The sequence below is a fragment of the Acanthochromis polyacanthus genome, chromosome 10 (genome assembly GCF_021347895.1).
Source record: "Acanthochromis polyacanthus isolate Apoly-LR-REF ecotype Palm Island chromosome 10, KAUST_Apoly_ChrSc, whole genome shotgun sequence".
Classification (NCBI taxonomy): Eukaryota; Metazoa; Chordata; class Actinopteri; family Pomacentridae; genus Acanthochromis; species Acanthochromis polyacanthus.
Window position 1 is genome coordinate 11,206,285 of NC_067122.1, and position 27,816 is coordinate 11,234,100.

The 27,816-nt window shown below is 40.5% G+C and overlaps 1 protein-coding gene across 1 annotated transcript in view; it reads left to right on the plus strand.

The window, feature by feature from the left end:
• slit3 (slit homolog 3 (Drosophila)) overlaps nt 1-27,816 on the plus strand; it is a 303,620-nt gene that overhangs the window by 129,096 nt on the left and 146,708 nt on the right. The window contains 2 exon segments of the mRNA XM_051954454.1: nt 6,325-6,396; nt 21,783-21,854. Coding sequence (XP_051810414.1) covers nt 6,325-6,396; nt 21,783-21,854 — 144 coding nt within the window.

Consider the following 27,816-nt stretch of genomic DNA (forward strand, 5'->3'; position numbering starts at 1 on the left):
TATTTCATTAGTTTGTTTTTTTAAATAATTATGTTAATCAACAATTCAAAAGTGATGGCTGATTTTGATTATTTAATTTTCAATAAATTTTTATTTATTGTTACTTTTGTGAGTTTCAAGTGATTTCAGTGAGAATTGTGGGTTTTTCCTTCTTTAACTGAGGGGTACCAACAATTTTGTCCACGTGTGTACCTCCCTGCTGGCTTTGGCAGTGTGATGTTGATTGATATGTCGATTATTTTTTCGATTAATCAATTACTTGTTTGGTCAAAAATGGCATTTAATGATTTCCGAAACTCAGGACGACGTCTTCAATTGTCTTTTTTTTGTTCACAACCCAAGCTATTTAGTTTACTTTTAAAGAAGAGTCTGGTAAATCATCTGCACTTGGCACTATTTAACCCTATTTAACCCTGACTAACATGGGGAGCAAACAAGGATTTAGTGTCTTACCCAAGCAAGAGACTAAACGAGTGACCAAAGATTGAACTGTCAACTTTGCAAGTCGTCTACAACCCGCTCTGTCACATGAGCCACAACCGTAAAAAAATAAATGAATCAAAAATCTAAATTATTTAAATTTAAAAAGCTGGAATCACATGAATTTTGACATATTGATGGTGAAATATTTTCCTGTATCAGTAGAGCATTATGCTGACTTTTTATGTATTCAATGTGTGTGTGGGGGGAATGGTTTTAATTAGAATCTTGAACACTTATAATTACAAAATCAATTGAAAAACCTTTAGAACTAAAGATATGAATGGAGACAAGCTATCATCAATGGCATTAAATCACTAATATATTTATCGTGAACTAAAAGCAGTACTTGACAGTAAGTTAAAATGACATAAAGGACACTTTAAAAGTTCCAAAGGTTACAGATATGCCACAAGATATTGAATCACATCTACACTACAGGAATTAAGCACTGTAATACCTGCTGCATGACTTTGGTCTCACCCTACAGTAGAGTGCCTTAAAAAACAAGAAGAATATGAGCTAGCCAGCAGTCGATATTTATTACTCTCTTTATGGAACAATATTAAATGCAGTTACAGCCCCCAAGGGAGAGAAAAAGAGACAGACAGAGGGGGAGAAAGTGATATAGCGGGAGGGGTGGAAAAAGAAAGTGAGAGAAGAGGAAGAAAGACAGAGAGAAGCGAGGCGAGAGGCTCACGCTAACCATCGCAGGTCTCAGGTTTCAAAGATGAAATTGTCCCACCTCGGTCTTCCTACTCCGTCTCCTTTCTTCTTCTCCTTTCATTTTCTTTCTGTTCCTCCCCTATTTCTTTCTCATCTCTCTCTTGGAGCCCAGCCAAGGGTCACTGCTCTTTCTTTCTTGCACTACAGTCAGTCTTCGTTTAATAAAAGGCACACACAAAGATGCATATACGTCGCCGGCCATCCACTCTCACTTGCCTGCTGTTTCTTTCACACAGAAGCTCACAAATTCTCTCTGACACATGGATACACACCTTTGCTGCCCTGCTTGTCATCTCTGTCTAACTAAGACCTCCTGTGATGCCATCTGACACAAAGCCACAGGTCTGTTTCCACTCCCCTGTTCTCAGGTTAACGGTTCAGGGCTGAGTGGGCCTTTGCTCATATGTGGACGAGCCTGAGGGTGGATCCATCTAATATCTGGTGTCTAGTGTTGCACAAGAAGCTAGCAGGGCAGAAAAAAACTTTCTTTGGTATGTGTGTTTGAATAAAAGAAGAAAAAAAATACTTGTGAATATTTTTCCTGTGCTTATATTTGCATGTTTGTGTGTCTGTGGTGTTTGCATGCACAATATCTTCTCTTTATTGAGTTTGGAGGGTTAACACCAGCACAGTGTAGCCTGTAGTGTGTGTGTGTGTGTTTGTGTGTGTTAAGGGGTTAACAGTAATATCCGAGGTGGCAAAGGGTGACCTGCCGAGTGTTATTATTCCTCTCACATGAATAATGGAACTTAATATGGAGGAGGTGATAGCTGGGAGCTCACACACATAAACACACACACTCACACACCAACACCAACACGCCAACCCGAGGAGGATCTCGCTGTCATTCTCAATCCCTCCTGAGACGTCGAGGGGCCAGAGAGAGTTGCCGTGCCCGGAGAGGAGAGGCCTTGGCTGGGAAATGTTAACCAAGAGTGGGGGGTCTGTGTGGTAAAAGGAGGGAGAAGCCTGGAAGACATCTGGTCAAAATTCAATCAATTATACAGTACTTAGAAAGCCATGACAAACGTGGAATGGATAATGGAGGACTGCTTGTTCTCTGCTGCTGCTGTTTGGTTTTCCTCTTCTTCTTCTTTTGGCCTTCGTCTTCTCTTTGCTGCTACTGACACCAAACTTGGCGCACTTGAACTTGTGTGAACTTTGCGCTGTTTGTCTTGTCTCCATCCAGCTCCTGAGATCCCTCTATTTCTCAAAAGATATGCGGTTGTTTTCATAATCAGGACCAGTATAATTTACAGAATTTGTCATCCTAATAGAACTGATGCATAATTCAAACAGCCATCCGTCTCTTTAATAGAATTCTAAGGAGATTAATTGCTCGCTCCCTCAAATGCTGTGGCAATAGAGGACCAAAAAGGGCTAAATCCCGTAATTGAAGTGTGGAAGCAGATTGCTGGACACTGGTGTACGAACCATGCCACTATCCAAATGAGCTCTGTGTGCATTAGTCTATCAGCAAGTGTCCTTTAAAGGGATCACAGTCTCCGGTTGGTGAAAGCCTTCGCTCTGCTCAAAGGTCGGCAGGTATGAGTCACACAGAGATGAGAGGAGGACAGGTGTTTACATGGAGGCGTAACGTAGCTCTGGATGTTGAATGTGTTCAGACATTAATAATACATTATGATAGCATAAAGACTCCGTTTTTAATATCTGGCAGTGCATAAGGTCATAGACAAGCTGCGCCAAATGGCAGACAGACAGCTGCTTGAATATTAAAGGCCCTGAAAGCAGCTTTTTCAATCCTATTTTCACCATCAGGTCCTCCGTGAGCTTTTGAGTGATTTTGGCTATTTCATGAAACAGAATTTTCATTTTTTTGTGCCGGTTTGGAGTAGGTACAGCTCAGAAAAATGTGATGTGTTGGATTCATGTGCGCCAGTCAGGGTTTAGAAACATTTTATTAAAGGTGGTTGGATATTTGCTTTAGTTGCCTGTAAAATCAGTCTTCACTTCTGTCTAAGATACGAGCTTTTTATTAATTGGTGTCTGGAGTAATAAAACTTCACTGAAAATAGGTTTTCTTCAGAGGCACCGTAAATAATTCATGTGTGATTTTAGGGGGACAGCTAAGAATTAAAACAAGCTCCTCAGGGGCTTCTCATTGAATATTTCCCAGCATTTTTACATCTATGGTTTGGATGTAGATGTAGTGCTAACTTTTTTTGAGACAATTCATTTGCTCATTTCATGTTTCTGTGACTTTCTTTGGAAAAATGTCTTGCTTGTCATACTATCTCTCATCAGATCTTTATGTGGACAACTGTAACACCCTAACCCACACATTTACCCTTTTGTTTTCCCTTCAGTTGCTTTAAGGCTTCTAAAATCATCTTGTTTCTCACTGACTGACAGTATCCGCTGTTTTCAACTCTTGAACAAATATGGTGAGCACACTGACAGAAGATAAATAAGGTCTGGAAGCGCAGCAGGTGTTTGTAATGACTGTTGGCATAAGATGTTTGTGTCTGTTTCAAGCTGACTGTGCAGATTGAAAGAAACAGTTGTTTCAAACTTGGTTATCAGACTAATAAACACTTTATCTAATTATGAGCACATTATAGGAATAGCAGTCCTCTCTTTTTTCACAACACACGCCTTGAATCCTGCTGTACTTGTTAAGATCACATTCATATTTTTCTAGTTTCCGATAAAATGTTAAATCGGTGAACATCTTTTGTTTACAGCTTCCAAAGTGTCAGCAGAGCAGTTACAGCGAGGGATGCAGCTTGGACATAAAAACGTTCCCAGAGCCCTAAAACCAAATGCACAAATGGGCAACCAGAAACCACCCGTATGATAAAAACTTGATTAAAGGACGTGTTGCATATGAGCTTTATTACATGGGCCTGAACTGTGGACTCCTGGAGCTGGTGTCAGTCACTCAGCTGGAGTCATAAAGGCAGACAGAGACACACTGTCTCATAATAGCTTTTATTTGACTTGGATGTTTTTCCTTCTGTTAGAAAAAATAACAAATAAATATTGTGGTGGGTAAACAAAACAATAAAAGATTTATTAGCCATGGAGCTCATCTGAAATATGACTTTTTAATGTTTCCCCTCCCTTATCTTGCTCTCATTCTCCTGCTTTTTTCTTCTTTTTCTGTCATCATTCTCCACTGTGTTTGTCAGCAATCCACAGAGGGCAGGGCCATATAAAAGAGATGCATTCAAGATAGAGATAAACAAGATAAATTCATGGATGTAGTTCGATAGTTAGGTAGATAGATGGAGAGACTGATAGATAATAGAGAATGATAAAGAAGGATAGTGTGGAATTGAAATCAAGGCCGATAACAGCTTTACCTTCTATCTGTTTCCTATTTGCTCCGTCAATGTCAGCATGGGAGCAACAAAGACAGGAAAAAAAGAACGAAAACCTTCTTTTGGTTAATAAAAAAAAAAGCCAAAAAACATCACCATACCCAAAAAGTGTCAAAACCTTCCAAACAAGAAGTGTAAACACAACGAATATTTTCCGTCTGTGCTGCACATTAAAATATCATAATACCATTCCTGTCTGTCAAATGTTTGCCTTGCTTGTGCTCTTTTGTTACCGCAAGTGCTGAGCAAAATTGCACATAAAAGCACATATTTTCTTTGCCTAAAGAGTATACGATGCCAGGCACATACTTTTCCCATCAAGGCCTGCAGAGACAAAACAGGGAACGCTCATCTCTTGTCAAACAAAAGGAATGAGCCAGAAAACACAAAGCTGAAAGGGAAGCATCCAAAACGATGAAACCTTGTTAGTTTGAGGAAATGAGTTTTCTGTTTTCCGAGCACGGCTCGCCAATTAACATTCACAGCACTAATAAAAGTTGATTGGCTTTAGAATAATGCACAACCCATTTTCCTCCTGTGTACATGAATGCATGTGTGTGCAAATTAGATAGCTTAAGCGTATACAGGATGTATGTTTGGCCGGGATTGTTTATTCCAAGATATACATGTGTGGGCGCACATGTCTGTGTATGATTGTCTGGTTGTGAAAACTGGCCAGTAAGAGGCAGTGTTTCTTAATTGTGTGACAGGAAAATGTTATGAATATGAGTTGTATGTAATTAAGTTGTTCCACAGAGAGGCTGGCTGATTTCCATGCTGTGTGTGTGTTTGTGTGTCAAGGTCGGACAGGAAAGCCCAGGCTGAGGTCTGTTGCTCCTTTGTGCTGCTCCATTGTGATTATCTAAGTGTATGCTGATTATCTAACATGCGTGGTCATGTTTTAATGTGCGGCCGCTGATTGGCTTTGTGCGGTATGTGAGCGCTCGACTCAGGCCTGAGCGGCAGGAATATGGAGTGATTGGCTCGGCTGATATTTCATACCTTTCCCTCTCTCTCTCTCGCGCTCTCTAATTACATTGTGTTTTCTGAACTCTGTTTGCCCACCATTGTCTTACCAACATACAAAACTAATAGAATAAGGGCAGTGTGTTGCATCACGTCAGGAATCATCTGGCAAAAGAGAATTGGCAAAGATGTTGTCCACACTGCATGCTCAGTGTGTGTGAAGAGGAAAAACGAACTATGCTGCTTGATGGTGGTGTTAAAAGGCATTTCTGCGTGTACATGTGTGTGTCCTTCAGTTTCTCACAAAACACACGTTGCCTCACCGTTGGATTTCTCAAGTAAAAAAAAACCTTTAAATTAAAAACATGCGAAACACACATATATGCAACACACACACATTCACTTGCCTTTTATTCTGATGTTCTCTTCCTTTTACTTCATTCTTTCCCTGCCGCTGCCTCACCATTAATCACACGCACGCACACACATTTGCGCACACACAAACTTCCAGCCAGCAGATGGACTCATGCCAGCAGTATTTCTGATAGTTCCTTTTGTCTTTGAAGCTCTTTGGACCAAATTGTTCCACTGATCATAAATGTCATATCATCCTTTCTCCCTCTCCCTCTCTCAATCTCATTCTCCTTGTGTGCCTTTGTTCTGTAATTGGCTGTGTGTGTGTGAGCGTGTGCGAGGCATAGATCAAATGTTTGTGGTTTTGTTTATCATTTGACTTCATATATCTCTGGTGCCCCGATTACCTCCTCTAATGTTTTCTGTCATCCTGTCTTTCTTTCTCCGTCTCCAGAGACCTCAGTGAGAACCAGATCCAGTCGGTTCCAAGGAAAGCTTTCAGAGGAATCACCAGCGTCAAGAACCTGTAAGCGCAATCACTCCCTTTTTTTTTCTTCTCCTCTTTCCTCCACCATCTTCATTCCTCTTTTATTCCTGCATTCCTGATGTTATTCCTCAGTTTTCTGAAAGATTGAGCCTAATTTTTTTTTATCATTTCTTTTCCAAAAATCAATACTGCTTCAGATTCTCTTAATATTTCCTGAAACTCCACTGGCTTCTTGATGGGTCATGCATTACAGATTCATGCCGTGCAGACAAATGTTGGTCAGGCTCAGATAACTTGTATGTAAGTGTAGAGTATAATGCATGATTTATGAGTTATTTCTGCGCCTGGTGTCTGGTTTAAATAAAGTTGTAAGTTTTACATTTTCTTTTACAAATTCAACACCTTGACACATTTTCCACTTCCTTATGATTTACCCGGTATTTCCATCATCCTTTCACCTCCTCTTTTCGAGCAACCTTTCTTTTCTCCCAACCTCCACCGCCCTTTTCTTCCTCTTTCTGTACTTTCACACCTTCCCCCCTTACTCCCACTTTATCTCGTCATCTTTCTGTTCCTTCCTCTCTTCTTTTCCAGAGAGGATTTGTCGTCACATCACTACCTCAATACCGCCCTGTCATTTATTCATGATGTCCTTATCACCAATACTGTGATCAATATGCTGCCTAATCAATTCTTCCCATCAATAATGGCTGATCAATCTTGCCTCTAAACGACCAGACAGACTCTTGGGGCAGTGTCCTCGATGTGAGAGAGTTCGATAAAGACAGGCAGAATAGAACAAAATGGAGTAGAACAACAGAAGCGAGCACACCCCTGTGCAATATCACCTAATTGTCAAGTCATTCAAAACTATATCAGTCATCACATAACTCCTAAGTTAAACAATAGGTTGTAAAATTAGAAATGAACGGTTAGGATTCACCATATTAAAAATACAGGCCCCTCAATAGGAACTTAAGGCAACAAATGTCAGTACACCTTTCACTTTGTTTTTAGATGGCAGATTATATTCTCTCTGGCATGAAAGTGATAGTGTTGCACAGATTTCTCCCTGAACGGATTCGAATAGATTCTAGTTCGATGACATACTGTTTTCACCTGCTGATTGTTCAGAAACTCCTGTAGGATTTTGGTAGTGTGCTTTGGATCATTATCATGCAGGAATATTTCTCTTCTGCCAGTTAACTGGAGACTGGGAGTGATCTCCTTTTCCGCTCATATGTATTACTACATTCCTCATCCATGCTGCACTGTCAGGACTATGCACTCATTGTGGCAGTCCTAGTCAGGTTCACTGCAAACATTCTGGATCCCATCTGAGCTAAATACAATTGCCTGAGCTGTCACTGAATCCTTGAGCAAGTAACCCCTGAATAATGTCTGAAGCAGCCGGTCTACTGTTTGTCAGTGATAGATTGTGTAAATAGCTTTCACCCTGTCCATGGTGTCATTTTAGAAGGACGACCACTGTGGCATTGATTAGTGGTGCTATGACTCCTGATTACCTCCTCCTCCCGATTAGTGCTGCAACTGTGTTTCACCTGATTGTTTGTTGATCACAGATCATCCTGTATCCGTTTCAGTCCCTTTTTTTTCTTAAGTATTTTCCATGCGGAGCCATGATGCAGACATGCAGATAGACACAGACCAGCGATCCAAAATTGAGATTGTTCTGGTGTTTAAAGGACTGTTTGTGATCATATTTATGCAGTTAGACTGATTGGAAACCACAAGTCTATTCAATTTAGGTTTAATGACCACATGTTTTGGAACTTGTGTGTCCATGGTGACATTTGTATTCACTTTCTTTTGCATTGAGTTTCTACTTTAGTGCCTGTATTTTCAATATAGTTTTTCTGAAGTGTTCGTATTTGCTTACTGATAAGAAGAAATATTACTTGTCAACCAAAAACAATGCAAATATTGAGAGATGACACATTTTAATGCACGGGGGTTTACTCACTTCTGCTGTATACTGTAAGTTCAGTTACTAACATCAGTTTCTGGTTGTGTGGGAGAGTTCAGGTTCATAAACAGTAGGAGACAATGAAACTGCATGCGGCTGAAAAAAACCCAGCAGATTAGCTCAACAAATCTTCTCTGACTAAATTGAAGTTTGCTGTTGTGTTTTATCAGACATGACTGACATGACAGAAGAGAAGAGGAGAAGATGAGATGGAATAACACAACAGCGCATAATAACTACAAGATGCAAAAAGATAATAACCCATCCGTCTCCAAGCTTTATTTTACTACCAAAGCTGCTGACTGACAGAAAAAAATACAAACAGTATTCTTTGGTTAAATGAGATGGAAAGAAGAAGAGGGAGACACTGAGTCAGGGGATGATTGCATCATGATTGATTGATCTTAATATACTTGTCTTTACTCGTGTTTGCATTGCTGTGCGAATAAATAATATATTTTAACACCTGTCATGTGCAGAAAGATTGCAAACACATTGGGTGAATAAAATAGATAGAAATGCCTCAAAAACAGCTCTTCCCTTTTGTAGTTTCTAAACCATGATTGCGTTCAGCAATGCAAAGGTGCGTCATATTTGATTGCATACTAATTGTAGCTGTCCTATTTATCCACTGAACTACTGCTGATGAAGACAAATGAAAACAGATCGTCACTTGTTCATTTCATTCAGTTATTTAATTTCATTCTACTGATGATGTTCGGATTATAGGATCTAAAGCTTCAGATGAGCTGCTAAATGGACCATGTAGTGGGATTTATTTTCTCAACTGCTGCGCAAAAGTTTGAGAATGAACATCAGGAAGAACTTTATGTCTGCAAATACTGATGAAAACAATGTGATATGATCAAAAGCTGTTGAACAGCTTCGAAATGAACCGCACTGGTGAGATTGTTTTCTCAACTACAGATTCTTTGTATAACAGAGGAGCGCTGCTAATTGATGTTCAAGCCTAAAAAACCCACCTTGGTCGTGACTTTTGAAACTACGATTAAGTTACTCCACAGATCAGTTTGGTGGTCCTTTTTTCATGGAGGTTTTGCACTATTTGTTCTGTCTCTCTCGACATCAAACTAATGTCTAAAGAAATGAGTTAAACAAATGAAGCTTGACATTGTGGGCCAAGTGTGGGCTACTGCAATTATCACAGCATTTCAGTCCACTAGCAAAATCAACAGCTAGGCTTATAGAGAGCAGAGAGAATTACAACAAGTGCATGACTCTATTTCCAATACCTCGGTATAACCGGCACATATACATCCATCACTTCAAACTGCGGACTTGTATGTCCTTGGATTGTTAGGATCTACATTCTGTGCTTTTTGCACTTTTTCATTGGGCAATCTGTGAATTGATTAATATGCATCTTGGCACAGACCAGTAATTCAGAGTTAGGCTACAGGCAAATGTGCTCCTCTGCTTAGTTTCCTCTCCCAAGTGTGATGTAAGTTCAACGTGGCCGCCAAAGTCCACAGGAGATTATTACTCTTAAGTTAAATGGGCCTGAAAGTGTCTCTACTCTGCACTCTGTGTGTGTGTGTGTGTGTGTGTGTGTGTGTGTGTGTGTGTGTGTGTGTGTGTGTGTGTGTGTGTGTGTGTGTGTGTGTGTGTGTGTGTGTGTGTGTGTGTGTGTGTGTGTGTGGGTGTGTGTGTGTTTGTAAGTAAGCGAGTGTCAGTTCTCATGGCTGGACTCCAAACCTTTGAGTTCAGGTTGGCCTCTGATCATCTAATCCACTCTCGCTTCGCACATCGGACACAATCCAAACTAAACGCCACACACCACCTTACCTCTTTGACCTTAGACTTACTCAGATATTTTCACAACTATTTGAAGTTTGGTGCCAGAAAGCAAACAACTGCAGAGCATATCACATCTCAGCTGTGACCTCACAGCACTTTGCATTTTGAGATTAATGTCTTTAAGCTCTGCTTATCCAGGGACGCTTTGCTGATTGATGATGAACTCTTTTTTTCTTTCTTTTCTTTTTTTTTTTTTTTTTTGGTGATGCCCGGCATCACATTAGTACTTTAACACACATGAGTGCAGCCCAGTATAGCCACAGTCTCCTACAGCTGTCCCACTGGTCAGCTACAAAGTACAGTAGATGAAATTACATTTTTCCAGACATTGCACATCTATATATTCCACTCTGTGATGCTGCACTCTGCCTTTACCTTTTTCACACCAGACTCACTGCTGTAACACGACTTCTCACTTTCTGCCAAAGCTATAAAGTCACATCAATCAAACTGGATGGTAAAAATGTCTCTCCCCCCTGTTAAAATGTTTTGCACTAAATAGCTTTGACCTACAAGGTGAATCATTTCACGTTTTTTTTCTCTTGGAATTAGGACTGACTCAGGTATATAAAGATCATTCATCTCTTCCTCCTCCTCCTTTGACACCTTCCAGCACCTCCTCCACTTTCTCCTCCTCTTAACTCTCCTGATCTTCTTCCACTCTCTGCTTGCTCTTCATGTCACCACCAATGTCTCATATTCTCCTTCTTATTCTTTCCTCTGTCCATGTGTTCTCTCCTTTTCTGCTCCCCCTCAGATTGCATCATTTTCTCTATCTTCCATTATCTTACTCTGTCCCTTAATCCGCCATCACATTTTTACCCTCAATCCTTCCTACCAATAATTATACTCTCCCATCAACCATTAGTCTTGTTTCTCTTATCATCTGTGCTTCAAACTTTCCTTCACTTTTCCAACTTTATTTCTCTTTCTACCAATTCCTGCCATTTTACCTCAGTTCCTCTTTCTCTGTTTTCATTCTGCTCTCCATCTTCATTTCTCCTTGCTCCCCTCAGTCCCCCGTCTCTTTCTTCCCTCTTTTCTCCTTGCTTTCTCCTCATTCCTCAATTCCCAGCTCCTTCCAACCAGTCCCCAGCCTTAATTTCCCTCTCTCCCACTTTTATTTCCCTCTTCACTCTTTTCCAACCCACCCCACACTGTCCCTCCATCCCTCCCTCCATTAGACAAGGTGACTCCTGCAGTAAAAAGCTCCAACCCTCCATTATACCACAGAGTATAAAAAAAACCTTCATGACATTCTGTCCCTGGTGGACACAGCATTGATTTTCTCATATGTCTCTCTCTCCCTCTCACTTTGTCTCTCTCTCTCTTTCCCTTGCGCTCACCCTCTCCTCTGTCTCTTTCACTGCCTCCCTCACTCTCAATCTATGTCTCCCCCTCTTTTTGTCTCTCTCACTCTCTTTCTCAGAGGGTAGGGTCTCTATCTTTCTCTTGTGGTTGTTCCCTTTCATGCTGCCCAGTGGCTACCATAGCATTGTATGCCGTTTATTGGATTTTTTTTTCTTTCATGCACACACACACACACACACACACACACACACACACACACACACACACACACACACACACACACACACACACACACACACACACACACACACACACACACACACACACACACACACACACACACATTCTGACCCTTTCGACCCCATGATCAGATGACTGCTTTGCTGAAACAGCCAAGAACCTGGCAAATACGATTACTGTAGTCCTCTGCTAACCTAAGGAGACAGGTATATGCCATACATCTGGGTGTTGGTGTGTGTATCTGCGAGCTGTCCTATACATTGTGCTGACGGCGGGTCCTGTCATTCTACTCAGCTCAACCTGTCAGTCAAACTAAAAATGATCAACGTAAATATGGAGTTTGAATGGACAGAAAACACTGTGCCAAAATTCTTGTAATCCGTTCAATGTTTTATTCTGGCTACCGTGCATCATATCCTGGATGCTTATCTTATCATATCTAATCAGATTTTCTAAAGTCTAATCCTGCCTCAGCATTTCTTATTTTGTTTGACCATGTCATGCCTTTTCTCGGCCCCACAAAGGCTCGACATGTTAACCACATCTGTGAATGTGTCAGTGCAGCTGCTCCTGAGCTTATTACAAACCCGGAAGGCAACATGGAAAAGCGTCTAACCCCATCTAAAAGAAATAAAATGCTGCAGAATCCCACAGTATTTTTATGTGTGCAATGTGCAATCACTGGCAAAATTTCTGTGCACATCAGTAGTAACAAATGGTAACATACTGAAAGACAAAAATACAAAAGTAGCTCCTAAATAGCAGCGAGAGTTATCTCGCCGTTTGCTCAGAAAACTGACTGACCCTTAGCACTTTTGCACTTACTACAGGTTTTTCCTTATGTCTGAATTCTTGCTTGTGTTGTACGTCGCTTTGGATAAAAGCGTCTGCTAAATGAAATTGTAGAATTGTAGAATAAAGTGATGAGTTTCTAGGGCGTTAATCGATGACCAGAGAGTTAACAATGTTCCATATTGTTATATAGAAACCTTGCAAAGGCAGAAGAGTGCACTGATCCTGTGAAACTCAAAATCCACGATTTCTTTTAAAGATAATGTGTCTACGTCTGTTTTCTTTAAAAGATTCCCAAAATTGCACTATTTACCAGAGCCCAAAAAATTGTATGAGTTTCATCTTTTCAACAGTTCATGAACTAACCATGTCTGATTAACAATTTTGTCACAGAAATTAACCAAATCTAATCTTGAAAATGTGATATTTTATCAGATTCCCTTTATTTCATATGTTTTATTTGAACATGAACAAAAATAAAGTGTTTACCATAAACAGAATTTGTCCAAAATAACAAAAAAATAAAAATAAAAATTCTCGTCTTGGTGCTACAAGAAGCTATTAGGGACTCGGGTGCAAATCAGTCATGTGATTAAAAAAAAAAAACTTGGACTATCTGGCTAAATTAGGCTCAGCTGAAGGTTACACTTACAGTGAAAAAAAGTATGGAAGCAAATTAAAAATGCAAATAGTTCAATATATAAAGGAAGTGGAGCCACCAGTATTTTCTAATATTCTTAACACCTGTTGAACTGGGAAAAATGGCGAAACATGTTTCATCAAAGAAATACAACTTTTCTTTAAACTTTTTCCATTCATGGCAATATAACTGTATTGTACTGCACTCCATTGTTGTACTGTGTCCACAGAAGTGCAGGTCTTTACATTGCAGTGAAAAATGAGCCCACAGTGAGTAAAAATATGACAAACAAAATAAAGGGTCAGGTTAAAAGCATTTTTTTTATGTTTTTCTGTAGTTTCTCAACAACAGAATCCATGAGAAGCCTGATGCAATGTATCCCACTAAGATTCCAATACATCGTAATATGAATATACTAGTATTTAAGCTTATTTTTAAAGTCATACAGGCACTATACAACTGCATTCAATACTTGGCTACTGTGTTGGTCTTTGCTCATCTTGTGAAGATAAATCTGATTCTCCACCGTATGTGTACAGCTATTGTCACACTTAAATCACAGCATATGTGAGGCAGTCATGTTTGGAAATATACAGCAGTAGTTGGATTACTTCGAAGCATGGACATATCAGATAAGGTGCAGCTGTTTCATATGCCCTGACATTACACCTCAGTGCCCACACAGACATACTTTTTATCTTTTGCAGCCATCACGTCCTCATATTGTACTTTGTTTTCCATCTGCCTGTCTTCTCGCTCTCTTACCCACTTTTTTATTGTGATAAAATTTAATTCAGTTTTCCCGCTGGGTCCACCCATGCTGCACATCGACACACTCAAACTACCTCCAGGTGCTGTGGAAGAATGTGCTCACACAGTGTAATATGCAATTTCTTCAGCCAAATACAAAATACAACAATGCAGTATATCAGTGTAAGGATTTAAAAAAAAAAGAGCACACCCCATGGCTCTAGTACTTTACCTTTCTCCTTCCTGTCATCCTCTCCTTTCTTTTCTCCCTCGTAAAACACCTCCATGCTTCATGCTTCCCTACCCACAATGCAGTGCAGGATGGCCGTTTGTCTGAATTATGACTACAGCGCCTTAGAGAGAGGTGAGAACATTGTGTCGTCTGCGTGCACGTGCACACATAGCCACACACCAGCGCTGTTGTGTGTCGCTACCATTGCAGATGTTTGCCTTCAGTTGATTTTATGTTTACCAAGAATTAAACAATTGGCAACTGGAAGCAGGCCTGAAACTACACAGAAAAAGATTAGTAACAAGCCTCTTTTCTACAGCAAGACATCCTTAAATAATTATGACAAATACAGTAATGCAATGAGATGGTGAAGAATGAAAACGTGAAAGCTGGCTTTCTCCAGTTGTTTACTCGGATTCCCATCATTCTTTGCCCCCTACTCATGTCAGCCTGTCCTCAAACCAAAAACGACCACATAGGTCGTCTGTAAACGCCCGTATTACGACCGAGTGTTACGTTTTGACTATGCAGCCTCTGGCGGTTGAGTAAATATCGACACTCCGGTGTCGCAGGTGAAACCTCACCATGAACAAACTTTTATCTAACACTATCCCTATCCCTTTCCATAACCCTAAACCCGTGCTGGGAAAGTGAGGAAAAAAAGCCGTTTCGCAAGGGAAAAGCCGTTTCTCGAATTAAATCCCGTAATGCGTTCCTTTTCCCCATAGGGGCGCTAACATAAATATGCTCTCATGGGTCGTATTCCAGTGCACGTTACATACGACCTGTGCGGTCGTATGAATTTGAGGACTTGTTGCTCATGTCTATAAATGGCCGGACGTGGCTAATTCATTAAAGGTCATGATCAGCAGAGACCATTTCCTGAGACCAGAAAATGTCGATAGCTTTGTCTGTTCGTGTCATATTTACGTAGGTACACAGCATTGCCCTAACAGTTGTATTTGTCATTGCAGTGAAAGGAATTGTAATTCAGTTTCAATGTAAAATTGACTTAAACTCATACAGGAAAACACAACCTTTAAATATATGGTGAGTTCCAGCTAGAGTCAGACCATGAAATTAGATTCTAGGTTTTTGTTGAGCTGCCTTTGTACAACTTGAACTTTAACATTTGACAAATATGTTTTTATCTCTTTTCGCTGTTTATTTTTCTCTGGCTAGCAGATTTCTAAAAAAAAAAGAAGCAAACGTACATTCATATTCATTTTGACTAATCTCATATGGAAAGAGAGTTGGATTGAAAACCACTCTGTGTCCTTGGCAGCATGTTCAGATCTCACTCAACAGAAGTGGACCGTGATTATGTGAAAAACATGACATTAACTCCCGTAGCCTTGAACATTCCTGAAAGCTAATTTGTCATTTGCAAGTCAAAGCCTTTCCTATATTGTTCAAATCCTAATTTATTGCATTAATCCTCAACTGTCAATGTCAGATGGTATGCATGTTGAATGGCACAATGGTCAGAATACATTCAGTTAATGGTCCCAAGAGGAGTTAGGACTGATGAGGGAATCTCATATGGCTACATCCTCTGCCTCTATCCTGCTTCTAAACATACAAATGGTTATTTTTCCTCAAATTTCCAAGTTGGGAAAGCAGTAAGATCTCACAAATGCACACTCTAGTGGAAAACGGTGACAGTCTCTGAAGAAACACAAAGAAATGAAACGACTTCCAACAGCAGATTTTTTTTTTTAAGTCTTGAGTTTGGTTCATTTCAAAAACAAAAGTGTAAAGTTGGGCAGACTAAAAGTTTATAGCAGAAGTGACCATTCTTTTCTTAATTTCTCAATTCTTTTTTAAATTTCTGGTCAACCAAATTGTTTTTTTATCTGTAATATATATCAAGTTCCACCTCAGTCCAATAGCATTCAGAAATATCACCAAAATCTCAAACGTCAGATGACTCTCTGAGGAAGACAGCAGAAGCTGTCGAAACATGTCAGCAAGGTAACCAACTTTTTCTGAATTGTTGGTAACAGTTTTGTACAGTACATAACAACAAAATGAACCTAATCCAACTATCACCAAAATTAATGTAACTGTATGTTTATCAGCACAGCTGGCTCCTACAGAAATTCTGAACTACAGAAACCCTAAATCCCTGCAACTGAATGGCAGACAATTATCAAGCAGATGCAATGCTTCTTGCTTTAATGTTAAACCTAAAAGAGTCTCTCGTGAATTTTGGAAAATTTCTACTGTGATTTGCTGAACAGTGGCCTAAAGAAAACCGAGAAAATGCTCTGTTGAGGTCTTTCAGAAATAAAAACAGCTACAGCACCACTGTTTATTCACTTTTTTTCTAGCATGTCTCCATCGCTCTTCATTCTTTATCAGCAAAAATGTTCTGCTTCAAATCTCATTTCCCAAATTTCCAGGCAAAAATTGTGATGATTTCTAATTAACTGCGTGTTAATTTTCTGATTTGATGAAGCATTATTTGTTGAAATGCACTGGATGGAAACATAGTTGCAGCGTAACCTCATTTCTGTCTTCTGTCCTTTCATTAATTACTCAGTTACTGGTTGCTCACTGATAGATTTGTGCAGTGGCAGCGTTGCAATGTGTGTGTGTGTGTGCTTCTCAGTGCTCCAGATGGTAGCAGAGGGAAGGTTTGAATCAGTTTGCCAATAGGCCTTATGATAGACATGATTAAACACACTAACTAATTATATGGAAGGAAATTAAATTTTGGGCCCCCTCTGTATCCTCTGTAACAAACATCCATGAGTGGAACACACGAAAGCACACAAGGACTATGAATGCAACATGATGGTACAAATACAGAGAGCCCACACAGACAAAGTCGCCCTCATCCCAGATTGATACCAATCATGTCAGCGCTAATCAGGGTGCTTGGTGAACAAAGCTGTCAGAGGAATCCAATCATATCACAGATGATGAAATCGTTTACTGTGGATGAAGATAGAAGATGAAGTACATGCTAGCAATATGAATCCAGTAGTTATTCTCCATTCGGGGAAATTACAGGTGTGAGGTTTCTGGAGGAAAGTTATAACATGCTCTCAAAGTGATCAAAAACAGTCCTATAGAGTTGAAAATTGATGGTATGAAAATATTTCACCCATTGCCTGAGAGTCCTTGTTAGCCCTAGAAAGTGGTGCGATTCTTCTAAGCTCACATTAAGATGTCATGTGTGTCAACGGTGATAAGGTGGGTGTTGAGAGCCAAATGACAGAGCGAAAATGACACATATTAATGTTTTCTGATGTGCCAGCTTTACATTTATTGCTTGGTTAATCTTTAGGCAACCAAAACTGTTGACTAGGGGAAGCTCATGGTCACAGTTAACCGCTTGATCAGACAGTTCATGTCAGGCAGGTTCCACGTCTTTTTTTATTTTATTTTATTATTACTTTTAGAATAGACAGCCAATAGTTATTTCTACAAGAAATTATTTTAATTTTAAAGGCTGATACAATAGAGCCATTGTCAAACAAGTTCACATGCTGATGATTAAACCTATTAGCACCAGGTCGATCTTCACAGGACATCGAAGTTTTAAATCTGGTCTTTGTGGCAGCATTCCTCCATTGGCGCACAGGTACTGACGTGTCTTACATTAATCAGCAACGAGTGGTTTGCCAGAGCAGAAGACAGGAGCACCCATATCAAAGGAGATGAACGAGACAGCTAAAAAGTATGGTAGAACCAGTGTTGGAAGAACTATGAACAGCACATGAAGAGCCTCTAATGACATAACTCACCTTCGAGAGGAAGGATTACAGTCTGAAACAGAAAATAACTGAACGTTTGGCATTGGTCATAACGCATCAACAGTCTCAGTATAATTACTTTCATGGCCAGAAGGGGGAGACAAAAGTTACACCCTGGAGTATTTGAACGAATCAGATTTGTCAAACTCATTTTAGTTCAGGGGTCCCATACAGCCCAATTTGATGTCTAGTGGACTGGACCAGTAAAATCAGAGCATAATAATCTACTATGACAACCCCAAATTGTTTTAGTGCAAAGAAGTACATTCTGAAAATGTTCACATTTAAAGAACTATCTTTTTACAAAACATCATGAACAGCCTGAAATGTTTTAAGAAAAAAGTGCCATTATAAAAAAATCATCCCTCAGTTCATTATTTACACACATGCGTTACAACTCGAAGATCCAATATAATATTTTACTTTATGATCAAAGCAACTTGTCAAATTTACAGTTTGCAGTTAATGTCTTCTCTGTAATTTTTACACTTAGTAAAGTCATCCCGCTGACTGGACTGGACCCTCTTGGCAGGCCAGTTTGACACCTCTGGAATAAATGGTCAATGGTTTCTTTGCAGGACTACGACTAATAACATTGTCAGCAGACATTGATTTTGAATGATTTTGCTAAATCCCAGATTGCTGGTTTCACTCCTTGTGCAGTGCTTGGGGCCATGGCTTCTAGCTATGGTAAAGTTAAGTTTATAGTGTTGAAAGGGTTGATTAAGGTTAGACGAAGATTGAAATTATGATTTACGGAAAGTGAATAGCAGTTGTGAATTTCAATCTCCTGCCTGACTGTCATTGCCATGTGCCTTTCTATTCATACAACCTTGAATTGAATTGCATGGATAAATCACTGACAATATTTATCCTGTACTTCAGATTCTAGGACTCAAAAAGTACAGTACTGAAAGAAGACAGGCGTTAATAACGACAGTGAACTTTAGCAGTGCAGCACAGCTCCATATGGCTGATCAGGCTGTGTGCCAGTTTGCCTTTCAAAAAAAGAAAAAAATTACATGCCTTTTAATTACATAAAACGCCAACATGGCACAACCATATGTTGATTATCCCCCAGACTCACTATATTTTCGACTCCAGTCATTTGACAGATGCTCACATATTCAGCTCATTTTCAACAAGTGTACAAAAAGAACTCTTAGCTTTAAAACATGACTTACAACAAGAGCACAAACCCAATCAGACTATTCTTTTATACATGTGTGCTTTTATATCATGGGTCTGATTAGTGGTCCACATCGGTGATCATCGTAATCTTCGCAAATCGTGCTCAATTAATAAAGAGCGATGTGGTAGGATGGTAAACAACTTATCTCTAAATCACCTCTAAAAAATGATCGCATTGCATCAAAGTGGATCAAAACATCTCATCAGTTTATGAAAGCCTTTGGAGGGTTGAAAATAATTATGTTGCGAGCCAAACTTGGCCTATGGCCACAGAGTGGTTTAATATTTACTGTCTTGAGTCCAAATCAAATCCATGCCAACTGTTAACAACTAGCAGTCGGTCAAAATCAGGAAAAAAAACACATGGAAAATGTGCTTTGCTGTGAACTGGTTTCTATTGCACTACTGTGAATGCCAGTGTCGCATTGAGCGCATAAGAAATGTCAAATTTGAGGTGTAATATTCAAAAAATTACAATTTGGTGTGTCTTGAATTGTTTGTCTGATGTTTTTTTATGTCTAAACATCACGAGCTTTTGTGGTTGCGTTATGACCAGAGAACTGTAAAAAATAGAATAATTCGCATTGTACACTAAACATTTTAGCGTCTGTTTTCACGTTTTTCTCTTGTTTATTCTTTTCGCATTTCATCGCTATCAAAGCAACCACTTTGGGGCCTTTCTTTGGCCATCTACCTGTTGAAACACAGACATATATTGAGGTGTGCCTGTGGTGCACTATAGTAAATATACTTTTCAGACACTCTGAGGGCTTCCTCGCCTCTCAGATTCTTTTCACAGACTCACACGGGTGAACATGCATACAAACAAAATGTGCTGCCCCTGAAGCTCTGATGTAATTTCTGTGGCCCTCCACAGAAATCCAAGCGTCTGTTTTGGGAAGCACCTTCCTCGGGGTTAAAAGCTGACATGACTGATATAACAGGTGCTGCAGTGTGCCGAGCAGATACCAGGGCTCTGTAGAGAAGAAAAAAGAGATTTAAAAGGTTGATAAAAGAAAACAGGGAGAAGAAATGGATTAGCAATGGATAGATGGAGTGTGAGAAGAGAAAAGGTGAAGGGGAATCAAAGATGAGAAGAGAGGAGAGGGCACTAGAGAGAGAGAAAAAAATGGATTATGAATGGAGAGACAGAGAGAGGACATGAAAAATGGAGAAGACGAATGCTTGGAAGTATGGGGAGAAAAAATAAAAAGGAGAAGACAGCGCAGAAGTCAAAGAAAAGGGGATTAGCAATGGGGGGATCTAGAGGAAGAGAGATGAGATGGGGATGGGGGACAAGGAGGAAAAGATTAAGGTGGAATGATATGCTTTTATGTTCTAATGTCTGGAGAGCAGACAGTAACTAACAAAACCTCTGATTGTGTTTCTGTCAGTTTGTGCACATTTGAGCATTTCCTCCTTTTTGCTACATGAATCTGCGATCGTGTGTCCACCTGTCTGAGTGCGTAAGAGGCTAAATGCCACTCATCCTTCTCAGTGGTTGTAACAACACATAAGAAAAGCTAGAAGATACTTCAAAATGTCTGCCCTTTGTATGCTGTCTGTCTGATTCATCTATCTGCTCCGCCACGGCAGAAGACGACGCAGAGGGATGAATGGATGGGAGGAAGGGAAGGAAAAGAAGAAGGGAGGAGGGAGGGAGAAGTGGAAGTTTCAGGGTTGTTGGGTTCATGGAAAAGATGGTTGGATGGCGTTGGCGAGGGGGGCTGAATACCTAGAGCAGAGCAAATTAAAGTAAAAGCTAAGGATGGATGACAGTGGGGTACAGGGTGCATCTGGGAGTCCGGCAAACAAGTCGTTGAGCAAGCTGAAGGGGGAGGAAGGGGGAGTGAGTGAGAGAGAGGAAGAGTGGGCAGGTAGTGAGAGAGGGAGAGGGAGGAAGGAAGGAGAACGGGAATGGGAGGCAGAGTCGTGACTGTAGGTTGATTTACGGAGGCTTTCCTTTTAATGAAATTGTTTCAGTGACAGAGCCGGTAAAAGGCCCTTAATGGATTGGCTGGCCTAATGTAATGAAATTACTCCCTCTTTCACTACAGAGAGAGGGGGAAAAAAGAATAAAAGAGGACATGGGGAGGAGGGAGAAGAGGAGGAGGAGGAGGATGGGAGAGGAGAAATGCAATTAATATTTACAGAACAGACAAGCAGGGTGGGCTTTAGTAGCAATGGCTCGCTCGCTCTCTTCTTCGCTCTGTCTGCCTCTCTCGTCCCTCTCTCTCCCGGTGGCCAGTGTGCGCTGGGCGTGCGGCAGGGGAGGGAGGTGATAGGCTGACGCCAGGCAGGCCACTTCAGTGCACCGGTCTCCTCTCTGCGCTCTCCTTTTCCTCTCCTCTCCTCCTCAGGGCTGGCCATATCAGCGCTGAGGTGAGAGGCTTAACCTTAGCTTGTGTGCTACCGTCTGGACTAGGTGTCCCCAGAGTGTGTGTGTGTGAAAGAGAGTGTGTGTGTGTGTGAAGGAGTTAACGCCGGTGTCTCCTACCTGCTACCTTCAGCCCACTACCGGGTATCACCTTTCACACATCCCCACATGCACACACTCTCATTCACGCAGCCCATCTTTTGTTAGTCCCTCCCCCAGCAGAGCGGACCTTGCAGACTCTTGCGCCTGACTCTCTCTCATCTCTCTCTCATCTGTGTGTGTGTGTCTGTGTGTGTGCGTGTGTGTTTGTGTGCACGGTGCAGGCAACTGGACAGCAACCACATCAGCTGCATCGAAGATGGAGCTTTCCGAGCGCTGCGCGATCTGGAGATTCTGTAAGTAGAAAAAAAAAAACCTGGTCCTCCATCTCTCCTCTCCTCCTCCTCTCCTCAGTTTCCCTTTTCATGTGTAGTCTGTGAAGCAGGAATCTTGTCCTGCGCTCCCCTCTTCTCACTATCAGCTTTCTTTTCTGTCTTCTTCAGTTTCTCCGTCCTCTCATGCTTCTTTTTCCTCTCATGTAAAAATGTACATCTTACTCTCCCCGCCTGTCCTCTCACTTGTGTGTCGTCCCACATCATTCATCTACTTTTCTATCTCCTCTTTTGTCATTCTCCCTACTCTGTGTAAGAAAAGCTTTAAGTTACAGCCATTCAGAATATACAGTTTCTTTACGTGCTTTTGTGTAGGAATTATCCCTAGTGATATCCTTTGTGTGTGTGTGTGTGTGTGTGTGTATGTGTGTGTGTGTGTGTGCTGAGGTGCATGTCTAAGTACTTGTGCGCATTGCTTGCCAGGATGAAGCGTTGCGTACCTGTTCATTCAGCAGCAAATGTTTAGTCCTTGACTTACAATACACTGACACACACGCGATCTCAAAGAATAGAAAAACAGTGTGTCTGCCACCTGCTGTGGTTGGCATTTTCTTTACGCTGTGTGTGTTAATGCATGTGGGTGATTCCCTCTGAATATGGGATACGTTAATGTTCTTGCGTGTTTGCTTCCAGCTGTGTGAGTGAATGTGTGTGTGTGCGTGCGCGATGAGAGGTTGTGTGCGTCTGATCTGTCCACATTTCTAGAGCTGCTCATTTGTCACTATGCTCAGAGGTGTGACTGGCGTCTGTGCAAGGCAAGCTGTGTCCGGAAAGGTGTCCACTTTACTCGCTTGTGCACCCGCGCTTGTGTGTGTCGTTGTGCACGGATGTGTGTCCGTAGTGTGCTTTTGGCACAGAAGCAGATGCCGTGCTTTGTTTCGTGCATCTTAAACCACTGCAAGAAGTGAGCTGTCAAGACGATATCCTTCTGCTAAAATACAGAATGTCAAGGTTGTGGTGTCTTGCCTTAATTTTGTGGAAAAAAAAAACAGAGCAGGAAAGAAGTTAAAGATTCCTTCTTTGGTTGGCACCAGCATTGATTAATTTGTCTGCAGTGTTGTTGGCGATGCATTTGTATTCTGTTGTATGGTGCTGAGGGGTGAAAAGGTTAGTATTGTTGCTGAATATGTTTAAAAGGAGGCAAAATATACTGCAAATGAGGCTGAGAGAAAAACAAAGAGAAGAATAAGAACAGAGATAGAAGAAGAGTAAGGAAGGGGCGACAGCAGAAGAAAGGATGGAATTAAGAGTAGAAGAAGAAGAGGCTGAAAGCAGTGTCCCAACCTTTCTGTCCATCCCCGGGTTCATTGTACATGGATAAATGCTGGCAGATCATTACAAGTGGTTTAAGTCCAGAGATGGATGCAGAAACAAACATATAGAACAGCGCTAAAGTTGAAATTTGAACACAACCAGGACATTGTTGATTTTTACGGCTTTAAACGCGTTGTGACAGTAATCACAATTCATTATTTATATGTTGGGCAGCCGAATCAACTCTAATTGGCTGCTTCTGGAGGAAATCCGTCTCATTATCACACAAAGATCTACTGTACCAAGCAACGTGTTGGGAGACAGGCTATTAAAAGCAGAGGTTATTATATAAAATGCATAAAGTCTGTGCTTAAGACATGATACAAACCAGTGCAGGATTTTAATGAAATATCTGTGTTAATCCCGAAATCTATTGGATACACGACTTCTCTTAACAGTTGTATGTAAAAAGAAAAAAGCTAAAATGACTTTCTAATTCATTATTGAAATCAATGAATCCCCATTTGTCTGTTTAGTACAACTGTATTTTACTTGAGATTACCAGTTTAAGAATAATGGAATCAGTGATAAGATTAGAGGTGTTTTTTGTCATGATTACATGGTATTTGTGGTGTTAAAGCTCAGCAAGATTCTCAACAGTATCAGGCACATCTTGATTAGTATCCTGCTGTAGTCGGGCTGATTGTTCCTGGTGCAGTCTGGTGTTGTCTAATGTGTTCACATGAATGATTAAAGAGAGCAGAGGATACAGTGGTAAATGGTTCAATAGATGGTAACTTATGCTGTAGACCTCATCCAGTCCAAAATACAACGCCGCGCTTCAAGGCAGTATTCTTGATTTCCATTCAACCTGTCCTGATTCCTTCATCTCCACGTTTCAATCCCTTTCAGTAAAGTTAGCTTTTTTGATTCCCTGGCCTCACTTTTTTGCTCGGCGCACAATGAAAGTGATAGGGGGCAGATAGAGGGGGATCGGCAGTGCGAGATACAACATATTAGCAATTCATAAGACTCTGACAGCTGAGTGCTCGGCAGGATTTACAATTCACTGTAAATACGCAGCCGTTCCCATTCACAGCAGACAGCATGACAGCACACAGTATATTCACTGAATGTGACGTTTTAATAAAGGCAGGTGTGTGTGTGTGTGTGTGTGTGTGTGTGTGTGTGCGCGCGTGTCGGTTTGTGCTTGTGTATGTGTGTGCAAGTATTTGTGCACGTGTGCAAAGGGCATGAATGACAGTAAGCAATTCTGCTGCTGGACTGATCTTCATTTCAAGCATCTTAACACACACTCACACACTCTCACACACACACACAGATGTATGTATATTCACACACATTCACACACACACGCACAAACACAGACGCAGCCCCATCTGTTCAGTTCTTGGGGTTGATTTCGTGACCGTAGTACAAAATGGGATGATAGAGATAGCAGTGATTGGAGGTCATGTGACTGCACCATCAGGTAGGTTTGTGTATTTGTGCGCGTTCACACCTGTGTGTGTCTGTGTGTGTGTGTGTGTGTGAGGATGCTGTTGTGCTTCTGCCTTTGTGAGGACCAGTTTGAGTTCAAGGCATTTTCAGAAAGCATGAGCTCCCTCTTCATCAGGCAGATGTTTGAAGGTTAAGACTTGGTTTTTAGGTTTGAATTATTCAATTTAGATCACAGTTGGTGTCGCATTAATTAGTCAATTAGACAATTGCAGGTTGTTAACCACTAACGCTGAAAATGTACAGGTTCCATGAGGTTCTTCACTGTTTCATATCACTGTAATTTGAATATCTTTGAGTCAAACTATTTTGAAATGTCACCTTGTTCTCCAAGACATGACAAATTATACGGGAACTGAAGAAAAATTAAAGAGTGAACAAATATTGAATAATGAAAGAGTAAATGTTAAATGGAGCTCTAGTCAAGGTGACATCTAGGATGTGGGTTGCGGCTGCATTTGGGATTAGGTGTATTACAAGAAAATGGGACCTCGCAAATACAGAAATTCAACCAAGTGTGTACATGTTTGTGCTTGCTGTCACTGAATATTCATGTGTGTGTTTGTCAGTATCCTTCAATACAGTATTTCTGTCTGAATGTACATTCTGCTATTGCTCCAAGAAACGTCTCTTTATATGTGTCAATGTCAATGTGCTTCTTATAGCTGTGTAGATACTAGTTAGAAATAGAAATAGAACCGTATTCTATAGACGACTGTATATAAGCTGCAGACAAATGGAAACATGTCCTGTGTGTGTGTTCATGTGTTAAAGTCATTTGTATGTGTGTGTGCGTCATGCTAATTGAAAGAAGCGCAGCTCTCTGTGTGTGTGCGCCACTAATGAATCTCCACTTTAATTAATCTAGTCATTTTTAATTAGCCAATGTTTCTTGGTAGGCCAGGCTTTATCTGAGCTTAATATGTTTCACAGGAGCAGCTTTGACGAGTCAGGGCTGAATATTTGGGCGTCTGGCTCATTTTAAAAATGCTAAATGGATTTTAGTTTTTTTGGTTTCATTAATCTTGTTTTAATTGTTCTCTGGAAATAAGGGAAAGTGATAGGATGTTTTTTGTTGTTGTTATTAAATGACTTGACACGTTCAAATTATTAGACATTAAAAAAGGATTGGCTTTTTAAAATATTTGACTCATGAGGAAATGAAAAAAGAACGGGTGTGCAGGCGCGACTAAAAGCAATCATCATTTGTCTTTGTTAGACAAAAACTGTTATATATCACAAATTTCTTTTTTTAAAAGTAAATCATTGCGCGATTACATTTTTAGGTGATGCTTTTGCTTCTTTTATTTGTCAGAAATAGAACTTTTGCTTTCATACTGTACTGGACACTCTGAAGTAAAACCTCAGTGATCCATGAATGCTGCACAAAGAGCTAATTTCTGTGTTCTAAGAAACCAAGCCCTCCCACGAAATTTGGGAAAAGCCGGGTTGAGTTTCTGTTTCTTCATGTCCCGATGTGACAGAAGAGCTTTGCTTCCTTAAGAGGTTGAGGAAGAAAGAGGGATATGACTAAAGACACTTTTACATTCACCATTTCCTCTGATATCCCTTCCCTTTACTCATATGTCCTTAGATAGTCTCTTTCTCTTTGGTTTCCTCCTCCCTCTGCTCTCTCTTTCATGGCTGCCAGGATGAAAGTGGAGGATTGGTGTTGTAAAAGCGAGGCAGTGCGGGGCTATGATTTATTTAGACCCAAAAGGACTGTGGTTACTATCCCATCCTTTTTGCCAGAAGAGGCAAGAGACAAGAGAGATTTTGGTGGATGAGGGAAGTGGGGGTGAGGGGGATGTTCACAAAATGGAAAAGGGCAGAAGGAAGATTTTGAGAGAAGTGAAAGAAAGGAAGGCATGTGATATTGGTGTTGTAAAAGCAGCCGGTTTCCTGGACATAATTTATTTATCCACTGTTGGACCTGAGGAGAGAAGGGAGGAGGAGGAGGAGAAACCAGGCGATACAGAGGAAGAGATAGAGAGGGAAGGAGAGAAACCCATAGATATGGGGGTAGATGATAGAAAGAAAAAGTATGAAGAGAGGAAAGGCATCAGAACAATAGACAGCTACATATTGTAAAACAGATACAGGACAAATGCAAACAAAATGCAGACAAAGCAGGCAGACAAGAACTTGTTCATTTGTTGCAGATAGAAAACAAGACAAGAAGAAAGAGATGTAGGACACAAAGGTATAAAAGACATCAGAGAGTGAAAAGGAGATGAAATGGGAGAGCGAAAAGAAGGAAGAAACACTGATGTGACATTAGCGGGTAAAAAAAAAGAAAGAACTGAGATAGAAAATAGATTGAAAAGATCAGAGTGAGGGGAGCAGGGAGGCATTAATTATTGATGGAACAAATGTCTGACTGACTGACTCAATTTGGCCCTTTGTTGTTTCCAGACCACCAAGGCTGTCAGATAGACTCAGAACAGCGTTTCTCAAAGTAAGGATGGAGACCCCATCTGGGTTGCTGCTGTGTTGATTTTCTGGTCTTTTAAGTTTTATCAGCCTGAGCTGAACAGCAGAATTTATTTCACCGCCATCATGTAACGTATTTATTATGTTTTCATCCTCAATTCTACCACTGATCTAGACAAATAAGATTAATCTCAAACAGTAATGGCCTTCGTCGTATATCCTACAAGCGTCATTGCATAAACATTACAGCAGAGCCTTATGTTTGCACTCAGTATCTCCCTTCTTGAAAGGCAAGCATGAGTATGTTTAATATTCAGTTGTCAATCATAAAAGCACATACTGTTTGAGTTCAGTCGTCTATATTACCAATCACAAACTGCTGTGCTTCTGATTTATTGCTTTGGCTTTGAGTTCAACTAGACTTCTGCTGCAAGTCAGCTCAGCTTTCTTGTTAATACCCGGTGAGTTTTGGTAAGCTTTCAATACCTGAAAAATTCGAGGACAGAGTGTTTTGGCAAGGATGTTGCAAGTCACTTTCTGAAATTAAGTTATTTGGCTTGTCCTCAAAGGCTTCTTTATGGAAAAGCATCGCCTGAGAGGAGTCGTCCTCCAGGATCAGTATAATGACCTTGAAAGAGCCATGGCAAATAAGGGTAGAGACACTAAAACTGTACTTAGATTAAAAGGTTTGTTTACAAAACATGGATTAAATTGCAGGAAA